This window comes from Myxocyprinus asiaticus, chromosome 33 (genome assembly GCF_019703515.2).
Source record: "Myxocyprinus asiaticus isolate MX2 ecotype Aquarium Trade chromosome 33, UBuf_Myxa_2, whole genome shotgun sequence".
Taxonomy (NCBI): domain Eukaryota; kingdom Metazoa; phylum Chordata; class Actinopteri; order Cypriniformes; family Catostomidae; genus Myxocyprinus; species Myxocyprinus asiaticus.
This window is the reverse complement of record NC_059376.1, coordinates 8,563,593-8,584,041: the sequence shown is the minus strand read 5'-3', so window position 1 is coordinate 8,584,041 and position 20,449 is coordinate 8,563,593. Positions and strand designations below refer to the sequence as shown.

Genomic DNA, 20,449 nt, shown 5'->3' with positions numbered 1-20,449 from the left:
GTTGCGGTAGCTTGTAGGGCACTTTGAAATAACTTAAATAATTTGTCGAAGTGATATGGAACCATTATGCGGTCAAGACCTGGAATTCTTTCATAGCCATGCGTTTACTTGAAAAAGAATTGAACACCTTAGAACATCCATCAACCAATCAGAATCAAGCATTCAACAGACCCATGGTATAACAAAATGTAACCCGTTATTCACTGAATATTTCCCCCTCCACTGTAGCTCTTAAATTTTATTCCAGTTTGTGTGCATACTGTATATTACACTGCAAACTCATTTTCATAATCCATATTTTTGTCTTGTTTTCCAGTAAAAAAATATATTTTAAAATCCTTAAAAACAATTATACTTTTAGTTGAAAAGCAAGTTATGTTTTTCAGAACAAAACTCTACAATAAGTTTCCATTCATTAACATTTGTTTTGTACCATGAACTAACATTGAACACACTCTATTTTTACAGCATTTATTAATTTTTGTTAAAGGAGCAATATGTAACATTGACAGCAAGCATTTAAAATGGGTACTGCAGTCAAAATTAAAAATATTGGAGAGAGTTGTCTCCCCCGCCCCCTCCTCCCCAGCTCACGCGGGTTGCCAGGTTGAGGACACGCAACAGGAACGAGCAAACTGACAATGGCAAGCGATGAGGCTTACACTGTAAGTTGATCAGCTGATGTATACATTTGCAATGTTTTTATTGTTTGAAAATTATAAACCAGCTCATGTGGATTTTTTATAACTCTGTCAATGTTAGCTAGATGTATTACTGGCTTCCATGGCTGCAGCGCGCTGTGTTTGCCCGCTAACTTGTTTCAAATCTGGTAACCCGGGGTGTCTAAATACTATTGGGGAATGGGCAGTGGGCGGGATCACACAGGCCAAAACACAAACAGAAATTCTGTCCTGGAATGGACATTTCAAAGTAGAATATACTGGCTGTAGCACTGTTTTTGGAGAAGCCAGTATTTCAAGTTAACATGTTTCCTAAATCTCTGATAACATATTATGATAATATTATGCTTTAGTACAGTAAATATATTACATATTGCTACTTTTGATTTGAAAAATGTATTAGTATATTTTGAAATTGACATTAACCAAGATTAATAAATGCTGTTGTTAGTTGTTAGTTAACTAATGTAGTTGACTAATGTTAACAAATGGAATGTTGTTGTAAATAGTGACCAAATTTTGTTTATGCTTAAAACAAAAAAAAAAAAAAAAAAATATATTTCCCACAGGAATAAAAACTATTTTCCAAAAGAGAAAAATAAACTTGTATTCCTTTTGAATCTAGTTTATTTTTCTTACCAGTAGTTTTTCCATTAACACCTTATTTTAGTGTCCGTGTTACACATATTACATGTTACTAATAATTACTATAGTAATAACAATAACTATGTAAGTACAAGCAGCTCTTCAAAATAATTACATGTAGTTCATTAGTATTACTCAGAAATTACCTATTAAAATACACAGTAACAACACTGTAAAATATTTTTTTTTTCTTGTTTTAAGCATAAACCTTACTAAATTTAGTTTGATTATTCTGAAACTTAATGTCTTATGTCAGTTTGCTTCTCATGTAAATTTGTCCTCTTCTGAGGATGTATAGATTTTTTTTTTTTTTTTTTTTACAAAAATACTCCAATTTTTTTATTATTATTATTATTATTATTTTGCAGTGTAAAATATAATGCTTGATGACATGTCATGTAGGTCCTATGTCAGTGATGGCAAACACCATTAGTTATAGTGTGTCATAACCAATCGCAATGATCAGTTTATCTCATTTTGAAAGAAACACACAGGTTTCGAATGAAAGTAAATGATGGGTGAAATTTGTGTGTTGATGTCAATTATATACAGTAAAAAGACATATAAGTTATACATAAAACATTTCACAGAAGGTAATTAAGTTTTATCAAACAAAAAACGAGGTCACGATGTGTGTTAGACATTTTGCCTAAAAGAAGTAAAACAAAGCCTGTGTTTCATAAAAATTTAAACAGATGGTCACTTTTACAATGCCACTGGCCACCCCTCCTCTTCATTCAAAATTGATTTTCTTTCTACCTAGCTTCCTAAGAGAGATGTTAGCTTTTAAGCATCACTCCAATATAGGCATTATGTGGACAACTGTGGGGTTTTGTGGTCAGTTTAAACACTTCACCATTAGGTAAATACAGATTCATCCTGATCTAAGGGCTTTTATTCGGGGTAAACAGTGGATCATTTGGGATATTAGCATGTGTTGTCTATTACTCAGACTGACCACATTAGCAGCTGTTTAGTGTCAACATGTAAAGAGAAAACAGAAGCTGACAGCCAGGCTTTTTGGTCAATGTGTTTTACCACAGTGGTAAAGCTGTACTGTGCTATAGTGCTGTTATTGATTGTGCAAAACCTATAGACTGCATGTAGGGTGAAATATATATCTTATAAGTGCAAAAGACATGGAGTACACCTGAAAGTTTGCTAAAGTTGCTATTACTTTTAACAATTAGGGACCAAATTCTATTAAAATAGGCCCTTGGTTCTACCCCTACCGTATGTACCAATCCAGCCTGTCTGTCTAGATCTTTTCTTACATCAAAAACAAGTTGCTCATTATAAATAATGTGATCTTATAGCCTGAGTTTGTTCTCCAAATCCTCTGCTGTATCCAATGTCCATGTTCAATATTGGTCTAAATGTAAAGGATGCAATGTCACCATGTTGCTGTAGGTCTTGCTTGGGTACCAGGTTTCACTTCCTGTGCTTGACCTCTACCCATCTTACTGTCTAACCTCGACGCATTTTCCCCCCTCGTGCCTTACTTTACAAGATACAACAAGCCCCACACACACATCACGTATAAATTCCGCCCTCCTGTCCGGCATCTTCACAAATTAATAATTCAAAACACAGATATTCAGTCAATAACGCTCTTTCATATACAACTAAATAATTCACTCATCCATAGAGGACATCTGCATTTATGTGAGTGTGTGTCTGAATTGTGTCTGAAGCTGATTTTGTGTGTTAGGACAGTTCTATCTATGTATGGATATACTGTAAATATATTTGTGTGTGTGTGTGTGTGTGTGTGTGTGTGTGTGTGTGTGTGTGTGTGTGTGGGCAGGTTTAAGTTGTTTACGAGGACTTTTTTTAGGTTACAAACTGGTAATTACAAGGGTATTATACTATAAATGTGGTTTATGTGGACATTTCTAGTGTCTCCATAATTCAAATCGCTTAAAAAAACATCTAAACAATGTTTTTTTGAAAATGTAAAAATGCAGAATGTTTTTTGTGAGGGTTAGGTTTAGGGTAAAGGGATAGAATCTATAGTTTGTACTGTTTAAATATAATTATGTCTATGGAGAGTCCTCATAATGATAGCTGCACCAACATGTGTGTGTGTGTTTGTGTGTGTGTGTGTGTGGATGCTATTAATTGCCATTTATAAGTAATTTGGGGTTATAATTTTGTTTTAAGTTCCATTTAGTGTTTAATATGAAGTTCTATGTTAAATGACAATATGTGATTTTAAGTTACCCTTGGGGAGATCAGTGTTAATTCGAGATTAGTTACAAATAATAACATGTCTAAGCCAAGAGAGAAAGTGATTTTCATAGGCTAATTTACTAGTTGATCATTTTTGATCATTGATCATTCACTTAAGTGGGAACTGCCCCCAATGCCTGCCCCTGGCCACGGGCCCGTTCTAATGTAAACTATTGTTGGTGTTTAAGTTGTTGGTTGAATGCTGTAGGCATTTGTCCTAACCATGAAATAACTTATGGGTGTATTTATGAAGTGTAATAACAAACATCATAAATCTTCATACAAATTCTGTTTTTCAAAGGGCAATAGCCTTGACTGTGTGTGTTTGTTTTGGCCCTTTGCAGGCCGTCTCTTTTGGCGCCAGTGGCTTTGCTTTGACCCCCAGTTTATATTGTTTATGGCTTTGGACATGTCATCAGCAGGCCTAAGTACCACATATACATATGTAACAGTTCACAAACAGAAGGGAAGGAGAACACAGGGAAGCAGGTTTTTCCAGGCTCAGGTAGGACTTTTAATCGGCCACTTCAATGCTTTACAACTTCACAAACTCATCAGCTTCACAGTCACGTAGTAACTTAAACACATCAGCTTCACAAATATAACAGATTAAACGTAGCAGCTTCAGAAGCACCGTGGCCTTCCTTGTGCCGGACGCTTGACCACGCCCCTGCTGCCACAACATATCTTTAAAAACTATTTGTAAACAAGTGAGAATGCTAGAGAGAGAGAGAGAGAGAGAAAGCTATAACGTCAGTCTCATCAAATCATTGATTAAAATCTCTCTGATGAATGGAGTTACATGAAAACAATTGGTGGATTCCTTTTAATTAAGTCAGCAGAGCATCAGATTGTGTTGACACATGCATGTCAAATGCATGTGTGGTTAATTAGGGGTCTGATGTGAATGCAACCATCTTTGAACAGCAGCTGGGATTGAGTCTTTTGTTTCTATGCTGTAGAAAATGAGGGGATGCTGAAAAGAGAGAGGAAGTGATAGAGCTGAAAAGACGGGACCTTTCGTTTGGCACGCCGACTGTGAATTAGCATTCTTCCACTGTTCAAGACACGCCTCACTCTCGCTCTGCCACTTTTTGACTCTCTCTTTTCACTCTTTCCTGTCTGATCATTCACTTAAGCACTTGGTACATCAGTCTGAATGTGAAAAATGCCTATGTTTTATGGGGTTTTTTTTCCTAAACATTTATTCAAATATAGGTTGTTCTCAGGAAATGTTGTCATTTGTATTTGGAGTGTATCTATTACTTCTCAAAATATGATCTAGATAATGAACCTAGTCACATTATTAGGTAAATTTAACTGTTTAGTTTGTAATGCAAAATAACAAATAAATGAATCATAATCAAATTTTAATTTCATTGTTAGGGTGTTGTTCGTCTGAATATCAGCCAGCCAATTTGCATGTCTCCATTCATTATTACATGTGTGTGTTAGAATGATATATATATATATATGAATTTGAATCAGAATTTGTCTTTGTCCCAGCATGTTCCATCAAAAAATATTGTTTGATCTTTTTCATATTAAACTTTTGATTGCAACAAATTGGTTGTAACGGCTGCAACAAAACATGTTATGAAAGAGAAATGTCATGGTTTAGTTTTGTGTGTGTGTTATAACACTGCCAAAATGAAAATACAGTTATCTATTCAAATTATAATGAACAAGTTTGCAATTTATTTTCTTACAACTTCTAAACTTCCTTACCAACAAATTGTTGTGAAGTGCAACTGCTAGAAATGCTACTGTGAGACAGGCTTAACTTAAGTGTTTATTAACCACATTTCTCATCAAAGATTTGCAAACACTGCAATAAAACCAAATTTACTTGTGTTTTTCGCATCTCATACGCACATTTAGTACGGTTCCCATCTGCTGACATCAAACACAGACACACACAAACTTGTTTTTATATCATTGTGGGGACTCTCAATAGACTTCCATGCATTTTATGGATTTTATACAGATCTAATCATAATTTCTATCCCCTAACCCTACCCCTAAACCTAACCCTCACAGAAACCTTTTTGCATTTTTACATTTTCAAAAAAACATAGTTTAGTATGTTTAATAAGCCATTTCCCTCATGAGGACCACTAACTGGGCCCCACAAGGTAGGTGATCTCACCCCACAATGTAGTATAAACACACACACACACACACACACACACACACACAATCAAGTTTTACCTTAGCACTCTCCCAAATAAAACTAATAAAATAAATTAAGAGGCAACTTCCAAAGGTCATTCACTAATTATACAAATGCAACAAAGAAAGAAATATTGACATCCAAATTAAAATATACAAGCTCTCCCAATTAAAATGCAAATACAGCCACAAAAATGCGGCGCACATACAGTACACACACGAACAATAGTGGTCTAAGACTGCGACCAAACGGTGACCCCATCAGGACTCCACAGGAAGTGTGGAGGTGAGTGTTCTTTTGAGAATAAGGGTGGTTACATTCCTTAGATTGCATCGTTGTACACTGAGCCGTTTTTGTGGGCGTGCAGCTTTGATCTCGTTTCTGTGATGAGTATGTTGTAAAACTGATGAGTCGATGTATCTGGATTACAGTCTGTTCTTAGTAATATCTCAATCTGGTATGAAGTGAACATGGATATTTATAAAATGGTAATGATCTTTCCTAATATAGTGCCATAATTAAAAAAGCATTTACAATTTGTCATGAATACAATTAACACCTCAATCCAACTTCTTATTATTGGGACTATTACATTTACGATTTTCTTAACCTCTTAACTTGCAGACCCACCTGAGGGACAGAGTGCACACAGCTATTATAAGGTTAACCATGGTTAACCCTTTATAGTTCAGGGTTAACCCTATAATAGCTGTGTCCACTCCGTCCCTCAGGTGGGTCTGCCAGTTAAGAGGTTTAATTCGCACAAAAATGAAAACATTGTCATCATTTTCTCATGGAACTGCATTAGGGTGAATAAACAATGACTATTACTTTAAGTTAGTATTGTTATTTAAGATCATATAATATTTCAATCTTGTTCTATATCGCTTTATACATAATGTTACTGAGCTACAACTCTTAAAGCAACTATCTGTGCCATGGTCTGAAATGTATTTAAGGATCTTCTGCAAGATGCTTTGAGGTGCAGTTGTTTTGGTTTGCTGTCATGAAGCTGATCTTGAGGTTTGGTTATTCTGATTCAGGTAAATCTTGCGAACAAAGAAGTTTAAACAGGATTCTATAAAGTAGGCAAACACAGGTAATGTGTAACACAGGCAAAAAACCATTGAGTGTTGGGTTAAGAGTCAAGTTTGGCTACAGCCCTAAGGACTAATATGAGCCTGGTGCAGTTTTAGGTAAGAGAGTCTTGGCGGCTGAGCTCCGAGTCAGAGCTGGGGTCTGGGAGGACACGGTTACCCTGGAGATCAGGTTCAAGATCAGGGTCGTTCTCATCATTGCTTTCTGCGCTGTAGTCGACTTCCTCCAAGAACGCTGGCTCATCCTCCTCCAGCACGTGTGTGGTGGTACTGCAGGAAACAAACACACACATGGTTGTCGGTTATTACGTAAATATTACACGGCTATCTGGAATACCTGATACTGATTGGTCAAACGTGGCATTCGGCTTTCAAACATTTTGAAATTGAGCACAACAGTGCCCACCCACTTTTTTAGCTGTCTTGGTTCCGGAAGTGTTTTTCCCATTCATTTTATCCATAGGGATTTCATAAAATCCTTCATAAAAGTGTTCTGAGCCAAACTAACCACCTCCGAGGCGAATCACAACATACAAACTCTGATTTGAAGCAAAATGGACAAAAAGACAAAGAAAAAAAGATGTCTTTCATGAGGGATTGAACTACAACACCATGAAGCATTGCAAATGAATGAATTAAAAATGATTAATTCATTCATTTGATTAATTCATTAATTTGATTTCATTTGAAAGTTATTGATTTAAAGTTTATTAGAAGTATAGAAACAATAGATCTTAATTTTATTTTGCAAAATATTCAGATATTTACAAATATGTACAGTTGAAGTCAGAGGTTTACATACACTTAGGTTGAAGTCATTAAAACAAAGTCATTTTGAAGTCATTTTAAGTACTCCACAGATTTAATATTAGCAAACTATAGTTTTGGCAAGTCGTTTAGGACATCTACTTTGTGCATGACACTTTTCCAACAATTGTTTACAGACAGATTGTTTCACTTTTAATTGACTTTATCACAATTCCATTGGGTCAGAAGTTGACATAAGCAACTTGGAAAATTCCAGAAAATGATGTCAAGCCTTTAGGCAATTAGCCAATTTGCTTCTGATAGGAGGTGTACTGAATTGGAGGTGTACTTGTGGATGTATTGCTTGACATCATGGGGAAATCAAAAGAAATCAGCCAAGAAAAGAAAATCATCACAAAAAAAAAAAATTGTGGACCTCCACAAATCTGGTTCATGCTTGGGAGCAATTTCCAAACGCCTGAAGGTACCACGTTCATCTGTACAAAACCATGGGACCACACATCCATCATACCGCTCAGGAAGGAGACACATTCTGTCTCCTAGAGATGAACGTAGTTTGGTGCGAAAAGTGCAAATCAATCCCAGAACAACAGCAAAAGACCTTTCGAAAACGCTGGAGGAAACAGGTAGACAAGTATCTATATCCACAGTAAAATGAGTCCTATATCGACATAACCTGAAAGGCTGCTTAACAAGGAAGAAGCCACTGCTCCAAAACTGCCATAAAAAAGCCAGACTACAGTTTGCAAGTGCACATGGGGACAAAGATCTTACTTTGTGGAGAAATGTCCTCTGGTCTGATGAAACAAATATTGAACTGTTTGGCCATAATGACTATCGTTATGTTTGGAGGAAAAAGGGTGAGGCTTGCAAGCCGAAGAACACCATCCCAACCGTGAATCATGGGGGTGGCAGCATCATGTTGTGGAGACATCAGGAAGGAAAATTATGTGGATAAATTGAAGCAACATCTCAAGACATCAGCCAGGAAGTTAAAGCTCGGTTGCAAATGGGTCTTCCAAATGGACAATGACACAAGAATACCTCCAGAGTTGTGGCAAAATGGCTTACGGACAACAAAGTCAAGGTATTGGAGTGACCATCACAAAGCCCAATCCGATAGAAAATTTGTGGGCCTGTGCGAGCAAGGAGGCCTACAAACCTGACTCACTTACACCAGTTCTGTCTGGAGGAATGGGCCAAAATTCCAGCAAGCTTGTGGAAGGCTACCCAAAATGTTTTGACCCAAGTAAAAAACTATTTAAAGGTAATGCTACCAAATACTAACAAAGTGTATGTAAACTTCTGACCCACTGGGAATGTGATGAAAGAAATAAAAGCTGAAATAAATCATTCTCTCTACTATTATTCTGACATTTTACATTCTTTTATTTTATTTTTATTTTATCCCCTTTTCTCCCCAATTTTGGAATGCCCAATTCCCACTATTTACTAGGTCCTCATGGTGGCGCGATTACTCACCTAAATCCGGGTGGCGGAGGACAAGTCTCAGTAGCCTCCACTTCTGAGACAGTCAATCCGCGCATCTTATCATGTGGTTCGCTGTGCATGACACAGGGAGACTCACAGCATGTGGAGGCTCATGCTACTCTCCGTGATCTACGCACAACTTACCACGCACCCCATTGAGAGCAAGAACCACTTAATCGCGACCACAAGGAGGTTACCCCATGTGACTCTACCCTCCCTAGCAACCGGGCCAATTTGGTTGCTTAGGAGACCTAGCTGGATTCACTCAGCACACCCTGGATTCGAACTCGTGACTCCAGGGGTGGTAGTCAGCGTGACATTTCACATTCTTAAAATAAAGTAGTGATCCTAACTGACCTAAGACAGGGAATATTTTCTACGATTAAATGTCAGAAATTGTGAAAAACTGAGTTTAAATGTATTTGGCTAAGGTGTATGTAATCTTCTGACTTCAACTAAGTAATTTGAGAGTGTAGGAAGACTGACTCTATTGCGTCATGATGCGCTTTTTTGGCAGAGATTTATGATTGGTGGATCTTTTTCCTCAGGATCACCAGAAATTCTGCTTTTACACATAATTTTCTAAAAAAAATGAATTTGAAAAAATGCAGACTGATAGTTTCAACAGAAGCATTTACCATCGATTAACAACCTTGGAGCTCATGGTCCATCTTTAAAGGTTTATCATTTATAGTTAAAAAATGTATTCACCTACGGAAAAAATGAACTGGTTTTTAACATCTGGAACCAGACAGTTATATAATGACATTATCCATAGCAACACCAACCACTCATCTTGGAAACTTGTTTTCTACATAATTGTAAGAAAAAAAAAATCAAATACGGTGACACGTCCATAACATCAAACTTCGTTGGTTCGTGTCATCATTGATGTGTCGCCATATCAGATTTGAGCTCTGTACATGAGTTGATCAATTATTTGATTTTATTTGAAAGTAAATACCGTATGAATACCAATACGAGTGAATGGCTTCATAAGACTTGGAATATAAAGCCTCATGGGCTATTTTTATAACACTTTAGTGTGCTTTATTAAAGGAACATTCCAGGTTCTATACAAGTTAAGCTCAATCGACAGCATTTGTGGCATAATGTTGATTACCACAAAAAAAAATTTGACTCATCCCTTCTTTTCTTTAAAAAAAGCAAAAATGTAGATCACAGTGAGGCATTTAAAATAGAAGTGAATGGGATTTCAAAGTATAATCACAAGACGTAAACAATATGCACGTTATCATGGTACTGTTTTAGCCAATTTTAACATCTGCCAGGCAAAAAAACCATAGTCCAATCACTTAGAAAAGAAACAGCACACCTTTTCTCAACAAGCCACATGATTTGAGGTATTATTCATGTCTGTAACAAACAGTGAGGGAGGAGTTACATGCCAAAGTTGAATACGTAGGAATTCAAACAAACCCCTAACCATAACACCAACTATGCGCAATAATAAATGGCTGGTCAATACAACAAAACCAACAAACGACTCCTGCAGGTTAGCGGTCAAATCCTCATGTGGTGGCAGATGAGACATTTCTCTGCATCGCTCTTGCTCTCTGCGTCTCTTTTTCGCTCTCTCCCTCCTAACACAATAACCTTACAAAGAGTGATGATGGTTTTATGGCTCTCTTGTTAAGCAGTTAAATGGTTTAATGTGTGGTCTGGTGGTTTGGCTGGTTTTAGTGGGGGTTTAATGGTTTTAATGGTGTGAGGGGAAAGAAACTGGATCCGTGCGAGACAGGCAGAGGGGAGGAGATTCAAAGTGGATTAGCAGCCGTTCTGATCAGGTGATTAGATGACTGTAATGAGTTGAGTGCTCCTCTCTGCTCACTCAAGTGCACCGGGCCCCATGTGACCAGTAACTCCTCAAGTGGTGCTGCCCGAAGAGGACTGCAAGATTTTGTGTGTGGATGTGTGTGTGTTGTTGTCCATTACAGAAATACACAAGCTGGGAGGGGCTGAAGTATGTTCCCAAGAAGCTTCTAGACTCCACAAGCTCCTGACATCATTGACATCATGGCTATTACTGCTCTGATCACTGCGGGCTCCGAGCTGCTTAATGTTGTATTGAAATTCGATATTCAGCTGTTGGATCATTTAAGGTTTATGCCAGTTCATGCAGCAACACAATCATCGGAGACAGACGTTCCAGAAGTGGGTATTAGCATGAGGGATGTGCTAAATAAGAGGTCGACCGATAGTGGATTTTGCCGATACCAATAACTAAGGTGGTAGAAAAGGCCGATTACAGGTTTAACAGTAAACGAGCCTTAAACACACTAGGGACTCTTACCCACGAAGTGTCAGTGATTGTGTTTATTTCACCTCTAGAGGCTGCAGTTACACCGATCAGCCACAACATTAAAACCACCTGCCGTGTAGGTCCCCCTCGTGCCGCCAAAATAGCGCCAACACATCTCAGAATAGCATTCTGAGCTGCTATTCTTCTCACCACAATTGTACAGAGCAGTTATCTGAGTTACCTTAGACTCTGTCAGTTCGAACCAGTCTGGCCATTCTCTGTTGACCTCTCTCATCAACAAAGCGTTTCCATCCGCAGAACTGCCGCTCAATGGATGTTTTTTGTTTTTGGCACTTTTCAGAGTAAATTCTAGAGACTGTTGTGAGTGAAAATCCAAGGAGATCAGCAGTTACAGAAATACTGAAACAAGCCCATCTGGCACCAACAATCATGCCATGGTCAAAATCACTGAGATCACATTTTTTCCCCATTCTGATGGTTTATGTGAACATTAACTGAAGCTCCTGACCCTTATCTGCATGATTTTATGCACTGCACTGCTGCCACACAATTGGCAGATTAAATAATCGCATGGATGATTGTTGGTGCCAGAAAGGCTGGTTTGAGTATTTCTGTAACTGCTGATCTCCTGGGATTTTCACACACAACAGTCTCTAGAATTTACTCCGAATGGTGCCAAAAACAAAAAATACAGTGAGGGGCAGTTCTGTGGACAAAAATGCCTTGTTGATGAAAGAGCTCAACAGAGAATGGCCAGACTGGTTCGAACTGACAAAGTCTACGGTGACTCAAATAACCGCCCTGTACATTTTTATTGAGAAGAATATCATCTCAGAATGCTATTCTGAGATGCGGGTTGGCGCTCTTTTGGCGGCATGAAGGGGACCTACACAATATTAGGCAGGGAACTTTAATCTTGTGGCTGATCGGTGTATACTGCAGAACCAAGCCATTTTATCTGTAGACTTCTCCAGCGCCAGCCACAGAGGAACACAGAGAAAAAAAAACAATCAGCAACTATCGGCACCAATTAATCAGTAAAACCGATATTGGTCTACCTCTATGCAAAACTACATATTTTGACTAGTCGGTGGATTTCCTGAATGACTAGTCGATTGTGCACTGTGTCCTAACCTGTGAAAACCCACTGTGAAAATAAAAGATAGTTCCAAAAAGCATCTATCGGCACGGCACGATTATTCAGTAAAACAGCTTCTAATAACTGTACATTCAACATCAAATATCTTCTGCATGGGTGTGATTGTGCCACATTCCGCTACAGTTTTGCATTCAGTGTGGACAGATGGATTGCTTGTAGCTGGGATCTTGATAAGTACACTGTCTTAAGGTAGCTATGTACAATTAGGCTAGTTTCAGGTTCATCTGACCTCAGTCAGACACAATTCTTAGGGGGACGTTCACATTTGTTACTGCATTCAAAAACAGCTAATACTGGAACTAGGGCTGTCAATCGATTAAAAATGTAATCAAATTAATTCCATGATATGCAGAATAAATGAAATTAATCACAATTACTCACATCAATATATAATAATAAAAATAATTATAAATATAATATAAATAATTTGATAATTCAGATAATTCAAAGACATTACATCATTGAGGCACGCAAGTAAAGCAATACAAAAAAGTGGCTTTAGAAGTCAATACATTGTTTGTTTTATTTCCATATACTTGATCATAAGCATACAGTCCAAAGAAATCCATTTTGAATTTAGTTTCGTCAGTCTGTCTGAGGTAGACATGTTTGTTCCTAGTCTGTTGCTCTAGTCCAACTGATGGAGAAAATCTGGATGGTAATGAAATTGTGTTTTCATAGATCTTTCTAAAGCATTTCATATAGTTAATCATAACATTTTACTTCAGAAATTGCAACTCTATGGTATACATAGCATGGAGCTGGAATGGTTCAGAAGCTACTTTTTGAAAAGAAAATGCAGTGTATCATTGAATGTGGCATTCCCCAAGGATCAATATTGGGGCCCCAGCTCTTTTTAATAAATGTAAATGACCTATATCAGTATTCAAAGAATGAATCCCTTATCATGTTCACTGATGACACCAATATCTTTTTATCTGATAAAGATGGACACAAGTTAATTGCTTCCATAAATACAGAACGCTCTAATATTGATCAATGGTTATAGCTAACAAATGATCTTTCAACATTAAAAAAAAACTTTCCTACATGCTGTTCTTCTACTGGACTGCTTTCAGAAAATTTTTCAGTTCAACTCCCAGGTCTATCATTACTGTACAAGATTGTGATGAGGAGGAGGGCGGGGCTGGGCCGTGACTATGCACACCCGGCCCCCAATCAGGCTAATCAGCCGAGGAGAGGGATAAAGGCAGCCGGATGCGGCAGTTCGAGAGAGAGAGAGAGAGCCACACGCAGCTGCTGTGTGTGTTTATGTTTCGGTCTTTTAAGTTTTCATTCAAATATTACTTTTATGGTTCGTCCAGATCCCGCCGCCTCCTTTCCCATTTTAACCCTGTTACACTGGTGCCAAAGCCCAGGAAAGAGGAGGGATGCACTGATGTGGAGTCCTCGCCACTACCAGCCAACCAAGGAGCAGCCGTGGCCGTCCACCCGGGGACGGAGGCATCACTGCCGGCCACCGAGGATCTGAGGCACGCTGCCATCCCCCATAGGAAAAAAAAGAAAAGAGAGAAAAGAGGGGCGTGACTGTCTGGCCGGGGCTGGAGAATCCACTACCGTCCACCGTGGGAGGAGCGAGCTGTCATCCGCCAGAGGTCGGAGAGTGGCTGAGGGCTGGGCGACAGCGTATCTGGGCGCCGGCGAACCAGGTATTTCCTCTCTCTCTCGCTGCCGCCCAGTCTTGATCCTTCCCTCTCCTCTTTTTTTTCACCCTCCCCAGCTCTAGAGAGGCATGATGTATGTCATGCCGGGGGTTCCTGAGGCATGAGGCAAAGGAGGAAGGAGTGTGACGAGGAGGAGTGCGGGGCTGGGCCGTGACTACGAACGCACGTCCCCCAATTGGGCTAATCAGCCAAGAAGAGGGATAAAGGCAGCCGGATGCGGCAGTTCGAGAGAGAGATCCACACGCAGCTGCCGTGTGTGTGTGTTTATGTTTCTGACCTTTAAGTTTTCATTAAAATATTACTTTTATGGTTGATCTGGTTCCCGCCTCCTCCTTTCCCATTTTAACCCTGTTACAAAGATTTAATAAAAAAGAAAAAGAAGAAAAAGAAAAGAAAAAAACTTCAATCTGCTTTTTTTCATCTTTTGGTCAATTTACAATTTCATATAGAGAACCGTCATTCACCGCTTATATATGCTATTTCTTTGTATGTATTATGATTGTATGTATACACATTGTCGTTTTTCCAGTTGTTTAAGTCTTTACATTGTTCGCCTAAAATTACGTTAACACACGCTGTTTATGTCTTGTTGCTATACTTTTGAAACAGTGAGTATTTTAACATTTACAGATTGGCCCCATTCACTTCCATTTTAAGTGCCTCACTACAACCCAGATTTTTGCCATTTATTTATTTATTTTTTTAAAAGGAGGGAAGATTCGAAATTTATTTTTTGTGGTAATCAACATTATGCCACAAATGCTGTAGATTGAGCTTAATTTATTAAACCCAGAATATTCCCTTAAGATGGGACAAGAGAAATTTTGTCCAGCATACTGTCAGCATCTTAAAGCACCGCCACTAAAAATATCAAAAAGTAAATAAGAAATCTAAAACTAGTTGACCTAACTAGTCGACTAGTTGGTTGTTGGATGACAAGTTGACCATCATGACCCATCTCTAATTGCCATGATGTGTGTGTGTACCTGGTGATGTTTGGCATGTCGTTCTCCATGTCCACCAGGTGCGAGTTGTGGTTGTGGAGCTCTAAGGGGTTCGTGAAGTGTCTTAGCCTGAGCAGACCCATGCAAAACTGAGCTCCCATCTCCTCCAGTTCTCTCGTGCCAATTTGGAGACCCTACAAACACACCGTCATTTACAGGCATAAATAAATCTTAATTCAACTGTAACACTAAAACTAAAAGTTAATTTGAAAATATAATTGAAATATAAAGAACTTTTATTTTATGTTGCGTGTTGGATTCAAACTTGTGTTGCCCACATAAGCAACACGGCTTAATGTGTTCTAACAAATACTTAATTACCTACATAGAGTATATTAACTAACAAATGACTACATTGTTTTTTATTCAAAGTTTCCATAACTTTCCATAAGGGAATGCAAAAATCTTGCACTAGTCACTGACCGGGACCAACTGTTTGTTAGGGCGCTGGTATATTCAGACACTGTTGGCAAAGCTGTGGCTGTAAGCAGAAAGATGCTTCAGCCATGTTCCTTGAACAGCTCACAGAGAAGCCATTATGTGTCTTACATGCAGCAGACAGTGAGTCACTACAAGAGACCTGGCACTACTGCATCTCTATAGATGGTCTATATCGCCATCTACTGCTCACTTCCATCCTAAAAATTGTCTTATGAAATTGACTGATTTTTAAATGTTAGTTAATCATTCATCCAAACAGTTCTGTGTTATCGACTAATTAAAAAAACACCATTAAAATCAAAATGAGAGTTTTGCTGCTTTTAGTCCGTGTTTATTAGCCTTAAGGTCATCCATATGCTAGCTCACTCTTAAAGTAGACAAAATAAACTTTGAGCAGACGTACACATACACACAATTTACAGTCGTTCTATGCAGGGAAAACAGCCGAAAAATACTGATGACTCACCTTGCACTCAGAGGCGTATGTAAACTTTTGTCTAATCAACTGCTCTCTAGAATGACAATCTCCCTCCTCTTAACACCACCTGACTCAGATTAGCAATAGCAAATAATGTTTCATAGGTGTGATGTAAACAAAACATTCTACATGCCCCACCAAGATTTTCTGTTTCAAAAGGAAATATGTCAACAGGAGTTAAATCTTCAAAAGATATTTCATGGGGTCTTTGTAAACCCTACTGTTTTCAATACTGTAAAAATCAAGTTGTCTTAATTAAACATGACTTGAAATGCTAAGTTTTGGGCTCATAACTCAAATATCTAAGTTCCTTGAACTTATTTTTCTAAAAATTCCAGAGACTCAAGATTTTGAGTTAATAACACAAACGACTGAGTACAAAATTGAGGCTATAGAGAATACCTATAATGCCTTCGGCTTGAATTATTAAATTATTTTTCCTTGGCCAAAGGGAACGTATGGGGGATTTTAAATAGTTTTATTAAGAATTCATGGAGGTTTTGTCCCCGCTTAGGTCAAGTCTGGGCCTGTACACATTATCTTAGTTCTCCTTGTGCAAGTGTAACTGAGTCCAGGTATACTGTATACGCAGTTCAGTGGAGAATTAAGTATATTTAACGACTGACCTAGAATCAGTTAAAACTATTCTTTATTTAAGCTGATTTATTGTATGACCTAAATTTGAGTCCATTCAATTAGAATTCTTAAGAAGAAACCACTCATTTTAAATAGCAAATCTGAGTCTGCAGTACTTGCATCTAGTTACCTTAACTTAAATATTTAAGTTAATTCTATATGAACATTAAGTTAAGTGAACATAATTACACAAGTTTTGGAGATGCCATTACTTAAATCAATTGAGGGAACATGTTTACTTAATAAATTGAGTAAAGTCAACTTATTAGGCTTTTCAATGTAACCACATATTTAATGAATTATTAGAGTTTAATTTTAATTATTAGTATTTTATTTAAATTAGGTGCCAAAGAAATTATAATCGGGACTCTTTGTTCAATGGAGGAAACTACAGATTTGCATATAATGCAATAGATAAAACATGCAACCGTAATGAACAATACCTTCATAAGGATGTTACCGTACTATATTTGCAAAATGCTAATACTTCCTATGAAAATATTAAAACTGCCCCTGTGTTAATGAAACAGCTTAGGCATTGCCCTTGCAGCCATATAAAACATTTCTCTGGTATTAGGCACACTCATACCATATGCATAATAATTTCAACTTAATAATGTTCAATGACAAGATGTCTGGGGACACAGCAGATAGGATTATAGCATTGTTCCAGAACAAAGAACCAGAGGAAAATATTCTCTCATATCAGACTTTTTATGGTGTGTACACATCATGTCGGAATTACAGGAAATTACGGGTTTCCGACTAGTAAAAACCATTTACTTATTTGTCGAACTCGTTATTACAAGTTGGAAATGTACCTTCTGATACGTCAGATTCCATTATACATTAACTCCAATGCAGTTTTAGTGCACATTATCGTTCTTCAATATTTTTAATAGCATATATAGAGGCGATTTAATGTTACTGATGAAGTATTTTACCATCATCGACAATAAAGACACACATGAATCCATTTCAGTGTTATGAGTGTTGCCACAGAAACAAATCATTTCTGAGTCATTTCTGTGTCATCTCATAATAACCGTAATTCCGAAAAGATGGGAATGCAGCATTAGTCTTATTTCAGGCATGGAGTAATTGCCTAGTAAAAATGCACAATGCAAAATGCAGCTACAGACACTTGTAAAGGCTTTAGGAGTTTTGTCTGTTTTTGAAGATGCCGTGTCTTGCATCTATTTTGAAAGTACCTAGTTTCTGTTACTGTTGATTGTTTCCTGTGCCTGCCCTGATCATGATTTAATTATTTGATTGAATAAACACAGCATTTTGTGTTTACATGATCACACTGTATTGAGCTGTTTGTTACAACATTAAGTTCGAAGATGAAGATACTATGGTAATTTAACTGTTCCTGGTTCAGTACCAGTTCAACTCTCATTTGTGTCCATTACCACAGAAAATGATTTCAACTCCAACCTTCAGTTTGTAAAAAACAAACAACAAATGCATTTACAGTAATTCATGTACAATAGAAGTCTATGAGGCAAGACATTCCAGAGGGTTTAACAGAAGAAATGTCAAGCTCATTTTTTGGTTAAAGCACTTAATTGTTCACTCAATTAATCGTACAAATATGTACAATATATGTGCAATTATGTGCAATATCTTGCCCCATAGACTTTCACTGTAAGTGCAAAGTATTTTACTGTAAATGTGATATTTGTTTGCTTTTACTAACTGAGGGATGACTTAAATTTATTTTCTGTGGTAACTGACAACATACCACATGTTAACAACAGAGCTTAACTTGAATGAAATCTGGAACACTTGTTTAAAACATGTTTCTTCAATCAAAATTGAGAAGAATCTAGAATCATCTAATTCAGCAAAATATCAATTTCACATAAAGACTACCACTTATAATAAACCCATTGGAATCAACCCAGCCTGTACTGCCAGGGGAGCTTCTAGGGCCAGTGAAAATTCGGGGCTTAGCCCAGATAAGTATGGGGCCATCCTTTGATGAAATATTGGAATATAATAGGCTACACTTTATAATGAAAGTTTAAATGTTACATCTGTGAGGTGTCATTTATATAAAGTGAATATTTAAATATTAGTGAAGCTAAAATTAAAAGGTTCCACTAACTTTTGTCTCAGCCTCAGATGCACTTAAAGATCAGAAGTTGCATGCTTTGAACACTATGTACTTTAAAACATGATTAAAATATACTGTCTCTTTCGGCTTTCCGTAGTTCAATGCTCATTGTGTATAAACAACAGTTTTATATCTTTCTTCTGGTGTTTTTAAAGGAATAGTTCACCCAAAAATTTTAATTCTCTCACCCTAAACATTCCCAGATGTGTATGACTTTTTCTTCTGCTGAACACAAACGAAGATTTTTAGAAGAATATTTCAGCTCTGTCAGTCAAGTGAATGGGCAGCAGAATTTTGAAGCTCCAAAATGCACATGAACACAGCATAAAATTAACCCATACGGCTCCAGTGGTTGAAGCCATGTCTTCTGAAGCGATATGGCAGGTGTGGGTGAGAAACAGATCAATATTTAAGTCAGTTTTTACCATAAATTCTCCTCCCTACCCAGTAGGTGGCAATATCCACAAAGAATGCAAATCACCAAAAACGAAAGAAGAAGAATGTGAAAGTGAAAAGTGAAAGTGGAGAGTGACAGCAAAAAAGTACTTAAATATTGAACTGTTTCTCACCCACACCTATCATATCATTTCAGAAGATATGGATTTAACCACTGGAGTCGTATGGATGTGATTTTTGGAGCTAAAAATTTTGGCACCCATTCACTTGTATTGTATGGACCCACAGAACTGAGATATTCTTCTAAAAATCTTTGTCTGCGTTCTGCAGAAGAAAGAAAGTCATACACATCTGGAATGGCATGAGGGTGAGTAGATGATGAGACAATTTTCATTTTTGGGTGATGTGGCAGGGTGAGCAAGAGACAGACACAGTGGGTGTGGCGTCAAGCCTCGGAGAGGCATTTATTGGAAACAATAATAAATGTAAAATGTCCAAAAAGGGTAATAAAGTGTCCAAGGGGAATAGTGTTCATAATAAAGGGGGAATCTGGCATCCTCGCAGTGAACGGGGCTCCGTGAAAGGGTTGGGTTAGTGTCCATAGGATAGCCCAGGCACGAGCTGGTTCAATCGGCCGCTCACGCTCCCCTCAAGGGGCAGCGGTGTCACTGGCGGCCTGTCTTCCCAGCCCTGCGGCAAGCGTGAGGGGAAGGCGGCCCAGCATTTAGCCCGTCGGCGGCAACGTGAGCTGTCCACCCCCGGCGACTCCTTAACGCGTCTGGGCGTCCATTTTGTCCAGCTCCGAACCCTCCCAGCTCTGGTCCTGGGCGTGCGAGGATGCCAGTGTGTGCACACGTGGAGATTTGAAGCCGGCTCCCTGAGAAGAGGTGCACTCTGCATTTTAAAGACAGCGGTGATGAAGCATTATTCCCATCGGGTGAGCTTCATTCACCACTGACTAAACGAGGCTTATTAATTATGCACCTCTTCTCGCTCTCCCGCCCAACTCCCGTCGTGAGCCTGGCTGAAGGGCAGCCCCAAGAGGGTGACCAAGACGACGAGCCGGAGGGGCGGATTATTTCGCCACAGTGAACTATCCCTTTAAGTACGTTTTACACCATAATCTGGTTTGCCAACTGTCACCAAATATAAAAGTAG

General features: G+C 38.1%; 1 protein-coding gene across 3 annotated transcripts in view; it reads right to left on the bottom strand.

Moving 5' to 3' along the window:
- Positions 1-4,098: 4,098 nt before the first annotated feature.
- The window catches only part of LOC127424665 (cytosolic carboxypeptidase 1-like), a 58,588-nt gene continuing 42,237 nt past the window's right edge, over positions 4,099-20,449 (bottom strand). For all 3 annotated transcript variants that reach the window (XM_051670024.1, XM_051670026.1, XM_051670025.1), the window contains exons 26-27: positions 15,201-15,352; positions 4,099-7,097 (exon numbers count right to left, since the gene is read on the bottom strand). In XM_051670024.1, coding sequence (XP_051525984.1) covers positions 6,923-7,097; positions 15,201-15,352 — 327 coding nt within the window. In that variant the 3' untranslated portion in view covers positions 4,099-6,922. The remainder of the gene's footprint in view (positions 7,098-15,200; positions 15,353-20,449) is intronic.